Raw genomic sequence first — 21,378 nt, forward strand, 5'->3', positions numbered from 1 at the left:
TTCAAAGAGCTGGGGATACATTAATAAACAAGACAGAGGATGTCCGTGACCTCATAGAGCTTATATTCAGATGACAATGGGAAGAGACAGGCAACATGTGCATGAACAAAAAATCCAAGATAATAAGTGCAGATTCTGATTTAAGCTTTACAAGACTTTAAGATAGAGCAAGATCAAGAATGAGCAGGGGGATGTTCTAGGTAGGGTGCTTATGGAAGTCCACTCTAAGAAGAAGCTATTAAAAGCAAGTATCTGAAGGATAATGAGGCATCCATGCCAAGAACTGGGAAAGAGCTAAAGGGAGAGACTTCTAGGATCATCAGTGCAAAATCCCAAGAGTAGAAAGGAATAAAGGAACCAAGGATAGCAAAAAAAACAGAGGGAGGGATAGAGTGTTATATGATCAGACAGGAGAGGTGGGAAGCATTTCCCCTGGCCATGATAGGCAGTTTGAGTTTATTAGAAGAGCAATGGAAGGCCATTAAAAGATTTTATGCAGAGAAATCACATGATTTAAATAGGGTTTCTACAGAGAATTCTGGCTGCTATCTTGAGAATAGACTGGAAAGCAGGAGTATGGTAGCTGAGATCATAGACTCTGGGGTCAGGCAAAGCAAAGCTTATTTCCCAGCTTTTCCTGGGTAAAAGTTGAATAAAATATGCATATGTGGTCTTAATGATAAGATGTTTATTACATCAGAGGATAATTTTTTAAAAAGTACTCTCACAAAGATAATTTATACATGCTTGGATTTATTTTATTCTAAATTTCTGTATGTACTCAAGCTTTATGGAAATCTTCATTTATTTCAGTATGATACTTTAGTTTTGTTATACTGAGCATTTGGTTTATGGATGTGTCTGTGGTATGCTTAAAATCTAATCCAAATAGTATACATTGTGGGCAAAATATGAATAAAGACATTAGGTTAAAAATATAATAACCTCAATAAGGTAAAGCTTTATAAGAAGAACCATACATTTAATATTTAAAATTACAGAATGTAGGGATCTTAGGTAGCATCTCTTATACTTAGGTAGCATCTCTTATTTACTTGTTTTAAAAATTTTTTTGAGTACAGTTGACACACAATGTTAAAATTAGTTTCAAGAGTACAACATAATGATTCAATTTCTCTATACATTATGCTATGCTCACCCTCTTTAAATTGGACTTTCCTTAGCTATAAAACAAGGCTCTTAAAATAGTGCTTGTCACAAGATAAGAGCCCATTAAATATTAGCCATTTACTTTAATTTTTGTAATGAACTGACATTTATCATTTATTAGGAAATAGATATAGCCACCACTGACCTCTACAAATCTTAAACTAACTTTCTAGTTAACGCAAGAATGTGCAACTGAAAGCACCCAAAGTTTCATTTATTCATTTGATACAATATAAGGGATACAGATGCAAAACAGAATAAGATTTCTTCTTTGAACTACTGAACGTAGGATCTTTCATTCTTATCTATATACTTATTATTATCATCATGTTTCTGTATAAACTAAAGGGATTACTACTGTAATAAATGATTTATAATATCCTAAATAAAAATTTAATTATATTCTAAATATGTATTATATGATTATAATGACTGATATTGGTTTTTATATACCTCATTTGTAAGGTTTTTTTTTTTTTTAAACCATTTGGGAGTTTTCTCACAAGATTTGGCAAGATAGTACAGGCTGTGGATGAACAGGTTTTTTTGACTCACATACACGGATCAAGTAGGAAAAATAAAAGGAGAGGGTGGAGGTTAGTTCACAAAAAAACAAAACAAAAACACAGTGTGATGTGCCCTTTTGGACACTGAGTAATGATGCTAGCATGCTACCCTTCCATTTCTGCCATGAATTCAAGAGTGCCAGTCCCACAGACTCAAGGACATGGAAGAGAAAATGTGAAATGGCCACGAAATCAGACTATCCATACAAACATCGATGCACAGTACAAAACTGAGCTAGTCAACTTGTAATGAGGACGATGTTTGTAGAAAACTGAGAAGAATGAGAACTAGGTCCAAAATTCTTGTTTATTTCTTTTTTTTAATTTTATTTTTTTCAGTATTCCAAAATTCACTGTTTGTGTTTAGCTTATTTCATAAGAATTTCTGAAAATAGAAAAAGATAAGAAGGAAAGGTTCCAGCAGTAAACCAAACTAAGAAGGCACCAAAGTACTATATCACATGAGTATGTATTATAAGAAGAAAGACCTCTTTAATAATTCCTTCTAGAAATGTATTTGAAATTTAAAGAAGCATGACGACTGATATTTGAAAAAAGATGAGCTCGTGTATGCTATTTTAAAAAAAATTCATTTCTGAGGGATAGATAACGTAGAGTATATAATGATTATTGGTCTGGAAAAGAAAAGTGTTCTACTTACTGGATAGAAATCACACAGATCGTCTTACCAGCTAGCTTGACTGAAAGTGGTTTTTCCTTCCTGATCATATTTCAATGGGCAGGGCCATTAGGGTGTGTTTGAAGAGTCAGGAATAAAAATACTCATCCCATTCCCTCCCTCCAGTGTCTACTCCAAAGCATATAGAGAGGCACCATGGGCGTCATTATCAGGAGTTGGGTGAAATCAGCACAGCACAGTTATGCAAATCATGTGTGCAACTGACACTGCTTGTGTATTATCAGTGTAATCCACCTCTATGGAGCACCTCCAGGAAGGAAAGGAGGGGAGGAGGGTGGGGAAAGTTCACACTGGGGAGATCACCCAGAAAGTGGGCCAGATGCCAGGTCTACAATCAGGTGAAAACAGTTCCTTCTCATGGGAAGTCTGCAGGACAAATTATACTATAGTTAATGCATCATCACTATTATGCACGAGCTACAATAGATTCAATTTCTAAACCAGGGTAATTTAATCCAATATGTCCATCATTATCCTGGGCCATGGATTAGTATTTTTAAAATGGGTCTCTGACAAATCTGAGAGAAAAGTCATGATGATCTTGTTTCAAAATAATGTCAATATGAAAATAACTAATAATGATAATCTTTTAGGCAAGTACCTAATTTTCAGACATTTTTTATTCTTCAGTCATTTCACAAGTTGTTAATATCCCAAAGTCTATAACCTGCAGCTGTTCCATGTTATTCAAATAATTTTGTATGTAATACAAGCTAAAGGTACTTATTTACATACTTTTTTCTGGTAGTCATCTCAAAAAAATGAAGCAATACTGAAACAAACATTTAAGGATTGGGGGGAAAAAACCTATGAAAAAGACAAAGAGTAGAAGGCAAAAGGAAACACAAGAGGAAAAGATTATTTAATGAAACAAGATGGAGAGTAATAACAAAGGCTGTATGTACTTTAGAATCCCTTCTAGTTTATGGAATTCCTGACCAGTCAGCAATAAAAGGAAATGGTATGGCTGTGGTAGTGAATCCTGTAGCAAGACATGACAATATATTTGAAAGCATTTCATTCTTATGATGAATTAACAGACTGTCCCATGTGAGAAGACTGAAAACTAGAGCATTTGACATTAAGTTGTTTCTTTAATAATATGGTCAAAGGTTAGCTCTGTCTCACTCTAAGCCAGATACTACTTTTGAGCTTTAAGAATCTGAAGATGAGGAGTGATGTCTTCTTGTCGGTTTCTCTGAGAGGATGTAGTTTAAACTTTAAAAATGCCTGTTAGTTGATGGAATATTCTACTAAAGGCGAATGTTCAAATATATTAAAAAAACAGGCAAAGTCATAATATTTTATAGTTTCCTATAACAGTTAAAAGTGTAATTGAATAAAACATAAACTAGTGTTAAAAATAATAGAAACGTGTAAATGAGTTTGTGCCAGTACAGTATTTAACTGATAATGTTTTTAAAAAAATCAATACCGGGAACTAATACAAGTATTCAATACTTCTGAGCTATTTTTATGGGAAAAAACTGGGATTATGGGATTTTTAAAAATAAAAAGGCAATCCTTGTATTGTAGAATTAAAAAAATGTATAGCGAGGGAGTTATTGTTTTAACAGTAGATATTTATATGGTACATCTGGTCCAGTTGTTTTTTTATAGGACAAAATAGTTTTAAACTGATAATTAGACATAAAGCACAAACTCCTTAGGCTAAAAATTGTCGAACACCGAATAGGTTACAAAGTAATATTGTAAAAATCAACATTCCTAAGGTGTTTGGAAATAAGCTAGATATTTGTTTAGAATAACATAGGCTTATTGACCCTACATAAAAAGATGAAGACTTCAGGACACTAGAAGTTTTCTCAAACAGCTCTAACTCCAGGGTTATGTGATATACCTGCATATATACAGATATATGTACAGATATGTATGATTCAAATATATCACATAAACTAATTTTACAAAGCATTTATTTTTAGATGATATATCCCAATAAAGAATTGTATAGTAAGTACTGGTTTAACTGAAAGCTAAGGTTTTCCTTAGACTATTATAGGTAAGTCTTATTGAAAACCCAAAGGAATTATTTTTTAAAAATGAGAAGAACAACAAAAAAGGCAATTTGGGGGCCTTGGGTGGTTTAGTAGGTTAAGTGGCTGCCTCAGGATTTTGGCGGGTCATGATCCCAGGGTCCTGGGATCAAGTCTTGCATTGGGCTTTGTCTCAGTGGGGAGTCTGCTTGAAGATTCTCTCTCTACCTCTCGCTTTGCCCCCCCATAAATAAATCTTTTAAAAAAATAAGTTCCTACACTTACCTGCTTACTCAAAGATATTTTATTTAAATACTTAAACAATATTTCAGTGTTACAAGAAGAAAGCATCTTTGAAAATATGAGTGTTAAGAAAGATTTGTTTTTTTTAGAATACAAGAGACAATTTCTTTAAGACATTAGCATTTTTTATTTTCATATTTTTAAAAAAATTCCAGTTTTAAGCAATAAGTAATTTTTATAATAATCTGAATCCAGGACAATTCCATGGATATCTTAATTTTAGATATGGCATAAAAATATTTGAGACTATGAGAGAGATATTCTTACCTTTTCCTCCTTGCATTTACACATAACAATTTATAATGTATATATATTATATAAATTTCCATATATTAAAAATAATCTTCTATTCTGTTTTAAATATTTAATTTGGTCACAGCATCATAGTATGTGAGATATATACTTGAAAGGCTAATTAGGAAAAAAATATGCAATTCTAGTTCCTCTAAGATTAAAAAAAATAACAAGTATGCTAAGTATTATTTTGATTAATAGGGGTCCAAGACTTAATTAAAATACTATTTCCCCAGTGTATTGGGTATAATAAAGACAATTAAAAGGAGCAATATATAACATATGAAGCACACTAATCAAATTTCTAAGAATGAAAGGACTATAATTACTTGTTAAACTAAAAGTCTAAAAGACAAAACTAATAAAAATCATTTTTGTAGAAGGAGTACTGATTCACCGATTCATCATTAAAAACTCATGTTTTAAACATCATATGTTATAAATTTATATATATAACAAATCAGATAATTTGTGTGGTAAATCTTAAGATTAATTGGTGGAGTTTTTTTTTTTTTAAAGATTTTATTTATTTATTTGACAGAGATCACAAGCAGGCAGAGAGGCAGACAGAGAGAGAGAGGAAGGGAAGCAGGCTCCCTGCTGAGCAGAGAGCCCGATGCGATGAGGGGCTCCATCCCCGGACTCTGGAATCATGACCTGAGCCAAAGGCAGAGGCTTTAACCCAGTGAGCCACCCAGGCGCCACTAATTGGTGGAGTTTTAAATATAAACCAGTACCTTTTATTTTCTTGTATCCTTACATAAAGTATACAAGAGTATAGATTATTTTCTCACTGGACCAAAAAATTTGACTGTGAACTTCAGCTGATACAGTGTTGATAATTCATTCCAATTCTTTATTTCTCTCTCCTTCACATTCCTTCCCACTCCCTCTTAGAATGTCATTTAAATTTCACATGTAAAAAGATGGGTTTTTTCCCCCTTTCTCAGCTACTCATTTTGTTTTGAGTGTTACAAAAAGCAAAAGTAGAAGGAGGGTTGCAATTGCTAGATATGTTTAAATTTAGCCATCATATTGCAATAAAATAAACACTGAAGATAGCCATACAAACAAAACTTAGATTCTATCATTTCACCTTTTTCTTTCTTTGTGAATGGACACTATTTCAGAAATAGGATATATCACTACTACAACCAAGGTAAGAAATGTTATGATTTCTTCTGTTATTATTTCAAGAAGTAGGGAATAAAATATGGGAGTTACTGACAAAAATTATCTGCTACCAAGAAAAGACTATCATATTAATCTGATATGTATCCACAAATAATAAAATTAAACTATTCAAAAATTATTGTAAGAAAACAAACATTTTCATGGCAAATACTGTTAAATACTACTGAAGTATAATTGTTCTTTAAGGGGTTCTTTTTTTAAAACTTTTTATTTATTTATTTGACAGAGATCACAAATAGGCAGAGAAGCAGGCAGAAAGAGAGAGGGAAAGCAAGCTCACTGAGCAGAGTCTGGCGTGGGGTTCGATCTCAGGACTCTGGCTGGGATCATGACCTGAGCTGAAAGCAGAGCCACTCAGGTGCCTATTCTTTAAGGGGTTCTGACTGGTTATTGTATAACTGGACATCCTTCCAATTAAAAAAAATTATCAATGTCTGTAATAAAAATTTAAAGCACGCAATCAAATCAAGTAACCAGGGTTTTATAAACTTAAACCCATTTTCTATGCCAGTGTAAAAAGTATTATTCAGATACTAATTAGCAAAGGTGAGGGAAGGAAAATTCAACATTGTTTTATACTTTTTTGGTGATCAGCACAACAGATGGGGCTTTGTAAAAAGTACTTTTTTTTTTTTTTTAAGTTTTTTATTTATTTGACAGATCACAAGTAGGCAGAGAGGCAAGCAGAGAGAGAGAGAGGAGGAGGAGGCAGGCTTCCTGCTGAGCAGAGAGCCCGATGTGAGGCTCTATCCCAGGGTCCTGGGATCATGACCTGAGCCCAAGGCAGAGGCTTTAACCACTGAGCCACCAAGGTACCCCTGTAAAAAGTACTTTTAGTAAAAAACATCTTCCTAGGAACATCGCCAAAGGCAAGGGAAGCAAGGGCAAAAATGAACTACTGGGATTTCATCAAGATCAAAAGCTTTTGCACAGCAAAGGAAACAGTTAACAAAATCAAAAGACAACTGACAGAATGGGAGAAGATATTTGCAAACGACATATCAGATAAAGGACTAGTGTCCAAAATCTATAAAGAACTTAGCAATCTCAACACCCAAAGAACAAATAATCCAATCAAGAAATGGGCAGAGGACATGAACAGACATTTCTGCAAAGAAGACATCCAGATGGCCAACAGACACATGAAAAAGTGCTCCATATCACTCGGCATCAGGGAAATACAAATCAAAACCACAATGAGATATCACCTCACACCAGTCAGAATGGCTAAAATCAACAAGTCAGGAAATGACAGATGCTGGTGAGGATGCGGAGAAAGGGGAACCCTCCTACACTTTTGGTGGGAATGCAAGCTGGTGCAACCACTGTGGAAAACAGCATGGAGGTTCCTCAAAATGTTGAAAATAGAACTGCCCTATGACCCAGCAATTGCACTACTGGGTATTTACCCTAAAGATACAAACGTAGTGATCCGAAGGGGCACGTGAACCCAAATGTTTATAGCAGCAATGTCCACAATAGCCAAACTATGGAAAGAACCTAGATGTCCATCAACAGATGAATGGATCAAGAAGATGTGGTATATATACATAATGGAATACTATGCAGCCATCAAAAGAAATGAAATCTTGCCATTTGCGACAACATGGATGGAACTAGAGCGTATCATGCTTAGTGAAATAAGTCAAGCGGAGAAAGACAACTATCATATGATCTCCCTGAATGAGGAAGTGGTGATGCAACATGGGGCTTAAGTGGGTAGGAGAAGAATAAATGAAACAAGGTGGGATTGGGAGAGACAAACCATAAGTGACTCTTAATCTCACAAAACAAACTGAGGGTTGCTGGGGGGAGGGAGGTTGGGAGAAGGGGTTGGGGTTATGGACATTGGGGAGGGTATGTGCTTTGGTGAGTGCTGTGAAGTGTGTAAACCTGGCGATTCTCAGACCTGTACCCCTGGGGATAAAAATATGTTTATAAAAAATAAAAAATTTTTTAAAAAAGTACTTTTAAATGGGAATGTGCTTTAAGTAAACTTCTGCATCTCTGAAGCTAAAAGTACAAAATCAGAAACTGTCCTTATCAAGGCTGTCTCTTAAATATAGGTTAGCAGACAGTTGTAGAGAAGTAGTAGTGGTACTGTGAAGGTCATCTGAAAAGCTTAAGACCTATTCCATATTTTGCAAATCTATTTTAAAGTTAAAACAAACCACAACAAACTATAAGACAAAAAAGTGGAGTGTGGGGACTACTCTTTTACTCTTTAAGATTTGGTTGTAGTGAACAATCAGTAGTCAAGTCCTGGGAAAAAAGATAATACACTGTATTTAGCATCATATAATACTGGGGTATGGGGAGACTTAAGATCACATTAAGTGACTTGGCAAAGTAATATAATTAATTTGCACTGAGCCCATTACAAACTCAAATGTTTTGACTTCTTCTAAATAGTACTTTTTTCTTTATCATTTTGAGTTAATTTAATCAAGTTTTATAGAATAAACATACGGTGCTGTATCATTTATCCCATAACATACAGGTTTTGGAGTTTGACTGTCTTGGTGTGAATCTAAGCTCTGCAAGTGCGACCTCTCTGAGCCTCTGTCTTTTCACCTATAATAAATATAGTAACAGCAAAAAGCTTTCTCGACTGACAGCCTCTTCCAGAAACAGTGAATTCCTGGAGCTTGTAGGCCCCTCTTTTCATGTCACACATAAACACTTTCGAGTGGTTGAATTACAGAATCCCTAAGAGTCAGTTATAATTCTAGCCAAGCCTATTTATGCCAGCTGTACCACCTATTATAATTAGGTAAATTATTTAAATATCCATTTTTCAAGGAAATAAGTACAAAAAGAAAATTGGTTCTAAAAACTAATTTTGTCACTTTGGAAAGATTTAATAAAGGCGAGTTGATTTTAAAAAATACTAAAGAATTAGAGGTGAGCAAAGATAGTCATAAAAATTAGTGCAAAATCTTAAAAATTTAATAGAAGTTTGATTGCATCACAAGGATCTAAGTTCTTAAAGACACTGAAAATGGAATTAGAGATGATGCACTATATTTTTATGTTGAAAATATAAACATAAGAACTTTTGTCAAAAGAATTTCTCATGTTGCTAGACTTCTTGCTGTTAATTAATAAAATACCTAGTTTTGCTCATGTCAGATAAAAGGGCTTTGATTAAAGAAATAATCCTTGGGAAGTGCTTGCTGCAGTGCCTTGTGTCTAAGGAGGGTTCAAGAAGTGCCAGATATTATCTGTAAATAACCTAACTATTGGGACTATACAATCAAAACCAAGACACTACCTGGTGTCCTCTAAAATATGCAAGTAGAGTTCCAAATAGGAAATTTCAGCTTATATGGGATCATACACGGGGTGTGGGGGGTGGTGGGGGAGTGGGGAAGGAAGGGTTAGCATTTATTGAATGTATTTTTTTTCAATATTATTTAAAATTTGTTTTTATTTTTTATTTATTTTCAGCATAACAGTATTCATTATTTTTGCACCACACCTAGTGCTCCATGCAATCCGTGCCCTCTCTAATACCCACCACCTGGTTCCCCTAACCTCCCACTCCCCCACCACTTCAAACCCCTCAGATTGTTTTTCAGAGTCCATAGTCTCTCATGGTTCACCTCCCCTTCCAATTTCCCCCAACTCCCTTCTCTCTAACTCCCCATGTCCTCCATGCTATTTGTTATGCTCCACAAATAAGTGAAACCATATGATAATTGACTCTCTCTGCTTGACTTATTTCACTCAGCATACATAACCTAACTATTGGGACTATACAATCAAAACCAAGACACTACCTGGTGTCCTCTATACAAACAGAGTTCCAAATAGGAAATATCAGCTTATATGGGATCATGCACGGGGTGGGGGTCGGTGAGGGAATGGGGGAGGAAGGGTTAGCATTTATTGAATGTATTTTTCTAATTTTTTTTTCATTTAACACATAAGTGTAAATCAATGCCAAGCTCTTTGTTACCAACCTAGTAGAGAAAAAATTTCAAATCTAAAATATAGGAAGCAAAGATGCAATATTGATACTACACAGCACAATAACAAACTAAAACAATGGATAGTCATTACCCAAAGTGGGGGAGAGGAAGGAGGAAGCAAAATACTTTGTACTGAAAATATCCATAAAAGCAGAAATTAATATTAAAATCACTACATTAGCCTTAATATCCTATACTAGTAATTTTAAGCACTAGTTCCTAAATTTTAGTCTATCTGTGGCATATTCTGTGTCACCTTTATAGCCATTTGCACCCTTCTTTGCTCCTGCAGAAAGTTAATTTCTATTGCCTTCATCAGTAGGCTTTTCTGTCCTTTGGCTTCTTGCTAGCCTTCCTGCATGTGAGGAATCAGCAAGAGACTAGAGAGTGGAAAGACTGAGGTCAAGGTGTTTATTCTTCAGTCACAGGTTAGCAGGGGCACATTCCTCATCAAAGCTCAGTGTTTAAGACCCATCTCCTACCTCTTCTAATTCCAGTGATCTCTTGATCCCCTCCAGATATAGGGTTGCTAATGGTTTCTTGCTATTGCTAGCAGTTGTAATGCTTCAACCATCCTTCCCTGGTTTCCTTTATGCCTCACTATTCTCTTGTAAATATTACCCTGAATGTCTCCAAATTTTTCCCATTGAGCAATTTCTCATTGCTCCTGTCAGGGCCTTGGTTGATAGTTACTGGTAGTAGGATTGGCCCAAGGCCTCAGAGAGTCAAAATGGCATTCTGGCACTGAGTTGCTCAATATGAAGAGAACAAGATGGCTTTCTTACTGGGGAGTTAATGGAATCATATTGCTGGCAATATGATTACCCAAATTATCACTGCTGGTAGCATGTAGCCTTGCTGAAGTGACAGTGGTGGCGTGTAGAGTGAAGACTGCAGTATGATACGGCTAACTCTGATGACCCTAAGGATTACATAAAGGAGGAAGGACAGTTTGAAGGTCTTGAGTGCTCACTCCATGTCAGAGCAGAAGGTGGAATGTCAAAGTCCTCTGTCAGCTTTAAAAGAGTCCTTATTTACCTAAGCCTCAGGGCAAATAAGGCTGAAAACCAACTCCAGAATCTGATTTGAAGGGTTATAGAGTTGCCACACTAAATAAAATGGGCAGTACCAATACAACCTGGTCATGGCAATGGATTAGTGAAACATGGAATGGTACTATCTGATCAAATACCAAGGCGCAGAATGTTGAACCTGCAAACACTTTCAAACTGCCCTTGCTGGAAGACACAGTCCTCACTCCCCACCTTTCCATCTAAGGAAACTAATGTCTATAAATCAGCATTCCCATAAAGTAAGAAGACTGTCGATTGTTTCAGCCAAGGCAAGAACCCAATCAGAAAATGGCAATTCTTTTCAGGACTCATTCCTACTAACTCTCATTGTCCACAGGCTCATAATAAATTAGATTCTAATATAAACAAAATCAAGGTCTGATCCAGGAGGTGACAGCCCTATATACTGAAGGAATTACAAAAGGCCAGTTGTACCAGCAGGAGTCCAGTTAGCACGTAAGGAAATGAATCGATTTTAAGTATTTTACAACAAGAAGATGAAACAAAATACTAGATTGGGCCAAATTTTTATCAATATATATGCATTCACCTGGATTTGGGAATTAATATATTGCCTTGAACAAGTGGGAGTGACTAATTGAATCCTTGATTCAGTGATGGCTTATTAGTAAAAAGTTGAAATGCCAGGGTTTCCTGGCATAGCAAAGAGGAAGAAGAACAAAAGCTCAAATAAGTAAGAATAATGGAAAGGATCTATTATGAATCATCGGTTCAGCCTACCACTTACATACTTCTAGAAGGGCCTGTGGGAAACTCCCTTCACCAAAGAATTACACTGGTCATGAAAGAAGCCACATGCTTGAAAAGCTCTATGGTAATTGTCTTCTCTGGGCTGGACAGAACAATGATAGATGTTGCAAACAGATCTGGCCTCCTTGATTTAAATGTATATGTGCTCTCAGAGTGGCACAGGCTCTACGGTAGGAAATGGAAATACCAAATCCTACCGCAGATTATTAGTCTATTAGATTAGCTCTGAGTTGACATTAATCTCTGGAACCCAAAATGCCATTGTAGTTGACCAGTTCAAAGTGGGGGTATATGGAGGTCAAGGTATATATGTAGGCCTTACCCAAGTCCATCTTACAGTATTTTGGGAATAAATAAACTTAGTAATGGATAGAATTCTTATGTTGGTTCCCTGACCTACAGCAATCATGGAAAGCCAAGAACTGTGCTTGTCCAATGCAAGTATGAATCAGACACATAATTTTACATTTTCTAGTGGCCACATTTTAAAAAGGTGGAATTAATTTTAATAGATTTCATTTAATAAGAAAATATCATTTCAACACACAGCACTAGCCACAGGAGGCTAGTTGCTACCAGATTGGAGATCACAGCCCTAGACTTAAAGATAGTAAACTACAAATGAAAGAGGTTGGCATGGCGATTCCTACTACATACCCATGTATACTGCTGATGAGGTTAATGCAAGCTGGATGGTTCTGTGGATGCATGCAGTCTTAATCACATCAAAATGCCGACTACAGATGCAGTTCTAGCTGTAATACCGTTACTGGCACATATTAACATATAACATAGCCCCTGATACCAGGTATGGAGATAATGACTTAACAATTTCTTTGGAAAATAATTCCTTATCAACAGATAATCTGAAGCACTTTGCCTTCACACTGCAGGGAGAGCATACTTTTATTATCTTAGCTTAAGGCAAGGTCAACTCTTCTGTTATAATACAGTCCAAAGAAATCTAGTTCATCTTGACAGCCCATAGAACATCAAGTTGGAACATTACATTCACGGTACTGACTGGACATGGTGAGCAGGAAGTAGTAAATACCTGAGATGCCTCCGTAAGATATATGCCAGAGGACAGGAGATAACTGCCACAGAAAGTTCAGAGAAGCACAGTATTAGTGTAATGTTATGGCTTTGGTGGTCTGGACATGATGAATTAGGTCGTCTATGATAAATGAAAATTGGGTGCACTTTGCAAGTTTCACTATGAAGAAGGCATGGTTTGTATGCTGCTCTGATGTATGTGCTAGGTACCCAAGGGAAGAGTCTTTCCACCAGGGATCAGAGGTCTGGAACTGTCATATTGGACTACCCCCTGGCTATTTGGGGCATCTCAAGCTGCTAAACTAAGAGGGAAAGAAGTGAGCTATTGGTTGGTAACTTTTCTAGACTACCAAGATGATTCTGGGTTGTTATGTTTGGAACTCAGGTACCTCTTTTAAAAAATGTTCCCAAAAATCCTGGTTACTGAAAAATTGCAGTAATGCAAGGAAAACAGGATAGTGAAGTCCTCCGAATTTGTAGAAATTAATGTTTGGGTCACTCATCAGATAAAGAATCCTGTTCAGCCCAGGTGCTAAAACGAGGGTAAGAGTAAGAGAAAGATGGAATTGGTAGCAGAAGAAAGCTGTAATAACCAATTTGGGCTTTCTGAACAATTAGAGGGCACAGAATTTAGCAGCTATATTTTATGTTGTATCTACTACAAAAAGCATTGGCAATTGCAAATATTTTAGATTACAGTTAGAAATGTAACTGAATTCATATCACCTGTTGATGATGCAGTAGGTAGATGACACCTTCCTCTCTCTCACTGCTCCGTTAAACTCTCTTTAATTAGCCAGTTTGAGTATACTATCTATTTATGTATCTACATAATCAAGACTTTGTATACCAAATTGCAAAATAATAGCATGATTGCAGTTACAGGTTCCATGTCTTTATTTTTTTCGAACCTCAAAGTAGCAGTGATTTACTTACAAAATGTGCAATTTCACAGAAACAGCTTCACTTTATACACACAAACTTCATAATCACACAGAACCATGTAAGTGTTGTCAAGTGTCTGGCCTGGTGGAACCCAATGGGAGTGGCCTGCATTTGGAGTAACATCTTTCTCATTCCTCACTTCATTAGCCGCCAACCAGGAACCTCTAGATGACTCATGACTAATTCGCAAAAAAGATGCTGATTGCAACTGCCAAGAGTTCAGCAGAAACAAAAACCAAGGTGTCTTCTTAGACACCACCCACAGGGATAGATGTGTTAAAAGAACAAAAAGGAAATCAAGACAACACAAACTGAGGTATTGAAAGCCTTCCAGAGGTTGAGCTTCGAAGGCACTGAACCTTCTAAGGGCAATATAGCAATCCTGGTAAAGTAGCATGTGTATATTATATCATGATATTAAAAGCAACACAATTTTACAAACAATGAAATAGATGTTTAAAGTTATATTTTTTCCTCAACTTCATGTAATAGATAATGTTCATGAAAATTGATGTTTTACACCATCTGTGGTCAATTCAGTAACGTTTTAATAAGCCAGAATACATGGCTAGGTGAAGGAATTAACTGTCATGTCTTAAAAATATCCTTCAACACAGAATAATTTTTATAATAAAGATGTAATTTTCATAGCAGAAGTTAAAATAAAATATAAAATGTCATAGTTGGAAATAAGGGAATTACTTTGAATCAAGGAGGAAAGTAACTGTACATACTTAAAATATTTTGTTTTTATGTTTGCATTCATTTTATTTTTCTATAACTGCTCCAAATTTACAAGTTAATGCCTAAAATAGTTTCACACATTTCATATTCACATTAAAAACCAAGTAAAGCCTTAAGGATTAATATGGAAAATGTAAAAAAAGATAATACAAGCATACCTCACAATCCATAGCACTCTCTAATACAATTCGTCAATGTAGATGAAAATATCACTTCCATCAAATCTTCATATTAAAATTAAAATTTAATATGTCATTATGGACAGAAGGAGGATATAAAACTGGCTTGAGAGTATTCTATATTAATTTTCCACCCTTAACTTTTTGGTTATGGCAATTCATGCTAAAAGTCAAATGAGATTCATTCAGATTTCTAATCATTCTTTGTCTTTTATGTACTATATCCTAGCATTTTAAAAATATCACACTTACTCTAGATTTTTTAATGATGATTTATGAAGCAAAGAAAAGTTTCAGAGAAAATCCAATGACTACATTTTGAGAGTTAAAGAAACAAGGTGTGTTTAAAGGAAATATAAAATACTCTAACAGCCAATTTTCTAATAAGCATAATATTTTCAAGCTTAAAAATAGCAATGTTTGTTTTCCCACTGAGGTCCCAGCCTGGACACTCTTATCAGTTGAAAAGTACCACAGCTTTCATCTCCTCTATGGTAATATCAGCATGTAACTATGGTATTTTACTCAATTTTCCATTATCCAGGATTAACTATAATTATTGAATTAATAATTATAAAATTAAAAATCATACAGAATCTATAGAACAGTTGTTTCCTTACTTCAATAGCTCGGAATAAAAGATTCTTCAGCTGATGGTACTACTTTCTGCCAAGTCTGTAAGTCTAAAAAAAGGAAGGGCCATATGCATCTTGCAAGATTTATCAGTTATTCAATGTACACAAATAAAAATATTGTTGAGCTCATTCCTAGCTATGTACCAAAGCTGTAAGTTATTCTGTATTACTCTATAACACTTTCCTGAATTTCTTATATTTTAGCTTTCTTCTCAAAGAGTCAGTGACACTTACCAGAGTGGGTCCTGAGGTGTCCTGTGAGGGCGTCCCTTCTTCTACAGGCATAGCTACAAAAAGGACATTTGAACGGCTTCTCTCCAGAATGTAACTTTATGTGTCTCAAAAGGTTGCCCTTCTGAGTAAAAGAGGCTCCACACTGGTTACAGTGGAAGGGACGTTCACCTGCCGAAGGGAAAAGAAGTGGGAACGATCGAGTGGGTTATGTGTAACGGACTGATCGGCTGTATGCTATTAACTGGCAGCGGCTCTCTGTGCTGAGAGTTTTCTCCCTCCTCAGACTTCTGAACCGTTTTCTTCCTAAAATTTGTTAATACTGAAGCCTTAAACTTTAGGTTAAGCACGGTTTCCTCTCCTCATACAATTATACCAGATTCCTGTTACTGGCTCAAAAGAATCAGTAATCGCATTGACCACTGTTTGAACAACTAAGTGCCATCACTTCACTGACTTTACTGGATGCTTTACATAGAATATTTAAAATCTTAAAATGATATTACCAATTAGGTCTCTAGAATTTCAATTTGCAAATGAAGAACTTGAAGTTCAAGAATCAAAGTATCTGATTCTAGTTACGGAGCTAATAAGTACTCAAACTGATAGGAATCTTGCTCCATTGGACTACAAAATCTTGCTCTAATGAACCATGCTGTATCTCTTTTAATATTACAGAAATTTTGAATTTGAGTTGAATTTTGACTCTTTAGACTAACTCTCTGATTTAGCCTTTGATTTTGTCCCTGGGGGCCAGGTTACAATGTTCATTATCACGAAATCTCCCAAAATTAGGCCAGGCCCGGATCTCTCCATTCTCCTAGTCACCAACAGTGAAAGCTTTGGCAAAATTCCCTGACATAAACAAGAAAAGTCCAAAGAAAATTATTCATCCAGGTATTTCCTGTATTCTTTTTGTTGTGAAAATAATTTGAGAGAAACATTTTCCTTCCTTCCTCCCATTACCGGATACTGCTATAAAACTGTTCAGCCAGAATTATCAGTTTAGTCTATTGTCATCAACTGGCTGTCACCAAGGTCACTGAACATAAAAACATATAGTTGGGGAAGCAGTAGAATTAGCATTTAGGGTCAAACCATGAAGAAAATACTATTATTTTAAGTTTGCTGATCTCTAAAGATATTTATGAACTAAGTTATAAATTAATATATACACAGTGCAAAATAGTAAAGTTCAAAGTTTAGAACGGACATAACATTTTTAAAAAAATGCTCCTTTGGTTTAACTGGACTATTTCTGTACTTGAGGTCAGATGAAGATTTTAATTTTAATACTTAAAATTTATACTGAATTCTCATGTTTTATATCTTTAACTGAAACATTTGAAAATAGTGAATAATGAAACCTCATTATTTTGGGGGGTCTTTAATTAATACAAACTCAATGATTCCTTCTATTAAAGGAAGCTAGGAGTCATAAAGAAGATAAATTGGCCATTTTCTTGCAGTTGCCACTGCGTATTCTATCATATAGATTTGTTATAAAACCTAAAGAAATTGAAAAATGGATACATCAGGTGTATCTCTAATTCTGTACTTTTTTCTCATTTTGGAACTTTATGAGATACATATCCAAAAAATTATAATCTATGTGTTCATGTAAGAAGGGTAAAAGTTTTTCTAACAAAATCTGGAGATCTGAATTACATTTACAAAAAGGCCTTGTACTAGTGTATCATGAAAAAAAATATTTTAAAAGTCACCTTAAATTTTATCTTATTTCATTTGTTTGATGAAATTGGCAAATTAAATCAACACTAAATACAGCTTAAAAGAGAAATACTTTACCAAAAAATTTCTTATATGAAGTCTCACAAAGTAATCAAAGTTTGAAAATAAATCTAAATTTGGTAAATCTTTACACACATATGCACACACAAACACACACACATAACAATTTGTTGGCTTTTTCTGTCAATGAAATAGCAGTCTATAGCTCTTTAAAACCAGGAATTTCTACTTCCCACCCCTGCCATGGAATTACTAATAAAAAAGAAGAATGTACTTTCTTCATGAGAATTTTTATACTGTAGGAAAATAGCAAATGCAAATTATACTTTCCCGTCCAAATACTTGATTTTACTTTTGAAATCTGTCTGGGTCTTCCAGGCAAGTAATAAATTAGTATGTAATAACTTTAAAGTGAATTAAATCAGTTTGGTGAACAAAAACCATTTGAAATCATGTTTGCCTTTAGAAAATCCTCCTATAACGTGCTAACTTAGATTTTCATTAAGCCTCCTACAACTGAAATATTTAAAAATTCCCAATTTAGAGTACTAAATTTGTCATCCCAAGTAATGCTAATCAAAAAGGAAAAAATAATAAGGATAACTCTTAAAAAGAATTTTGAAATTCACCTAATTGAGTTTATGAGACCAATGACAGGGTAATTTTATTTTTACACTAAAAAATATTCCAGATATCTTCAAATATGTTTTAACAGAATTGCATCTGAATTTATGTGATCATCCTTAAAGGGGCAGGAGAAATGAAAAGGGGTCTAGGTATATTAGGAAATACTGTCTGTTGCTGAATGTGTCTTAGTGTGGAGTCTTTTGCTAACTATATTCCCATGGCCCTGAGAAATAAAGAAAGGCATGATGAAGGTTTACAAACCCTGTTCCCATTTTTGATAAGAGGAAAGAAGCAATCATAGTAATGCACTTTGATTGCAGCTGGATGAAGTTTTGAGAAACACTGATCTACATGGATTAAGTCTTGAATTGGGATTATGAGAGACATGTAAAATGATCTGATATTTAAGTAAAAGGTTCATATATTGTGTCTGTGCCTTGAAACAACACATCTCAATTATTTTTTAAATAATTTGCTTTTTCTTTAATAAACAGGCTTACTCAACTAGTTCTTTTCAAATTAGTTGAGACTTTGCCTGAAAAATATATTAATCATGTTCTTCTGATATAAAGAAAAGCAAACTTCAGAAAAACACCACAAAGGTACTAAATACACTATTACCTAATCCAACTGAAAAAATCATGTAGGCTATTGTATCTGTGATAACCAATTCCCCCATGGGTGGGTACAAAAGTCTGGATTAACAACTCTGAATCCAGGAGAATAATTAATATGGAGACATGCTATCATTAATTTCCATGCTTAATCTGCTTTTTGTTTTGTTTTTGTTTTTGTTTTTTAAATCTGCTAATCCGCTCAAGGACCTTTTTTAGTTATTCCCAGAATGAAGTTATTTATTCTTATTTTGAAATAAATTACACTTCACTATTTTATGTACTTTCATAAGCACATTATTTCTAGGTGTGTGTTTAAAGATTCAACTGAAATACAAGTATACATGCATCAGTTTACTTTGGTGCATCAGCGACAGGGTGTTCCTGTGTTGGATGGAACAACCACTTAAAAATATGAAAAATCCCATGTACCTGTTGAGAGGGCCTTGGAGCAAAAGAATGATTCCACATAGCTACAATGTACACAAAGTTACAAAGATGGGAGTACTCTACCCCAAAGAAGGGCAAAGTTAAGAACAGTCTATATTTATAATGGTCCACATCAATTCATGTTGAAGCATGAATTGATTTACTACCCCTACTTCTTTTACTCCACCCCTGTCGCAGTGAAGAGTGCCTGGAGTATCCGATGACAATATTACCTGATTACCTACTAAAGTAGCAACACCAAGAAATGACACCAAGCCATGTATAAGACACTGGAATTGGCACTTTAGTAGAGTTTGAAAGAAAAAGAAGAAGAAGTGAATTAGATATGATACTCCACATCATTTTAGTAAACTGGGTGGTTGTTGTGTATCTTTTTCTACTATCCATTTTGTAATGGATATTCTATGACACACAAGTATGTTTCCCAAAGGCTTTATAAGGATTTAAGACAGTGCCTTGTACAGTAGCTATTAATAATTGGTAAAAGGGGGAAATTCTGAAATGAAGATAGTAGTTCTTGACATTAATGAGAAAAAATTTCGTTAATGACTAGATCTCAACCACATTTTTTCAATCTAGTTCAAGTTAAACACACACACACACACAAAGACTTTGTATTCTCAAAGAATACAAAAAGGGAGTTGAAAAGGTCATGACCTATTCAGATTATAAGCTGGGTCATCAGAAATACCTATAAAAACAGCTATTTTTTAAATTTTATTTTTTTAAGATTTTATTTATTTAAGCCAGAGACAGCCAGAGAGGAAACATAAGCAGAGGGAGTGGGAGAGGGAGAAGCAGACTTCCCTCTGAGCAGGGAGCCCAACGAAGGGCTCAGTCCCAGGACCTCGGGATCATACCTGAGCTGAAGGCCATCATTTAACGTCTGAGCCACCCAGGTGCCCTAAAAAATAGCTACTTTCAAGATATATCACATTTTCAAGGTCAACACGTGTGGCAGGTATCCAGAGCTCCTCCATGAATGGCTTTTAACTTTAACAAAAACTTTCCAGATCTAAGGAAAGTAAAATTTTTACAATACTCCAATAAACATTTATTAACAATAAAGTTCATCGATTTGCAACAGGACTTTAGTTATTTTGTCCCTTCTCCTTTCCTTTACTAGTAGAGTGAACCCCATATTCATAGAACTTGTGGAAATCTGTATAACTATTTTAGGAACATTTTTTCTGTCAATTTGATGATTTTTCAGAATCAAAATAATTCAACTCTACCATAGTTGTAAATATCAAATAAGCAGTAGAGTCAGTATGTAATTACTCTTGTGTTTACAAACCAACAACACTCATAAAAATCACTACAAATACAGTGGAACATTGATTAACCTAAATATTCAAGAGAGTACACTCAGGTTCTTTGAATTTTCTTGGCTCAGACCATAAAAGGTTTATTAGAGATCTTACAAAAAATTGTTGCTAGTATACTTTTCAGCCTTAAAATGCACACTATATGCAATTCAAGTGAAATTGACTACTTGAGTTTATATGTTGCTAGAAGGGGGAAGTTACACATTTGAGTGGGTATTATCTTCCTCAGTATAATCACTGTGAGATAATGAAAACATTATAACTTTGTAGAACTCTTCTTTTAGAACTGCAGTTAACATTACTTCATGAGCATAGAAGAAAAGTAGACTCATTATTTTATAGTCTTTTCAGATCTTTCTTATCGAATACCAAACTTGATCTTTTAACTTTTCTAGAATTTTTTTTTTTTAACTAAGGGAAAAAAACACCTGCACTAGTAATACAAATATTTTAAAAATATGTTGTTTAAAAAGGAAATTAAAAACAAAACCGAAAGTAAACATGTAGCTGTAGAATTTGAATGAGGGTACAGGATCCAAACCTGATGATTTTGATTAAGATAACACTGATTTTAATGTGTAACTCCTTACTATAATTTTTAAGCCTTATAATCATATCTCATCATTAAATGTTGGTGCATTAAGATACCACGAATAGTACATTTCAACAAAACCAGTCTGGGCATCAGGAAACCTTGATTTTAGCCTCATAATGTCTTAACTACATAAGGGATAATGGACAAATCACTTGACTGTAAATGTGTAAATGAGAGGTCTGG

The 21,378-nt window shown here is 34.8% G+C and overlaps 1 protein-coding gene across 13 annotated transcripts in view; it reads right to left on the reverse strand.

Annotated features, from left to right (window-relative positions):
* IKZF2 (IKAROS family zinc finger 2) overlaps positions 1–21,378 on the reverse strand; it is a 157,922-nt gene that overhangs the window by 35,439 nt on the left and 101,105 nt on the right. For all 13 annotated transcript variants that reach the window (XM_045078701.1, XM_045078704.1, XM_045078709.1 and 10 more), the window contains one exon: positions 15,833–16,000. In XM_045078701.1, coding sequence (XP_044934636.1) covers positions 15,833–16,000 — 168 coding nt within the window. The remainder of the gene's footprint in view (positions 1–15,832; positions 16,001–21,378) is intronic.

The sequence above is a fragment of the Mustela putorius genome, unplaced genomic scaffold (assembly GCF_011764305.1).
Source record: "Mustela putorius furo isolate JIRA1106 unplaced genomic scaffold, ASM1176430v1.1 tig00000275_pilon_pilon_pilon, whole genome shotgun sequence".
In the NCBI taxonomy this organism is placed as follows: Eukaryota; Metazoa; Chordata; class Mammalia; order Carnivora; family Mustelidae; genus Mustela; species Mustela putorius.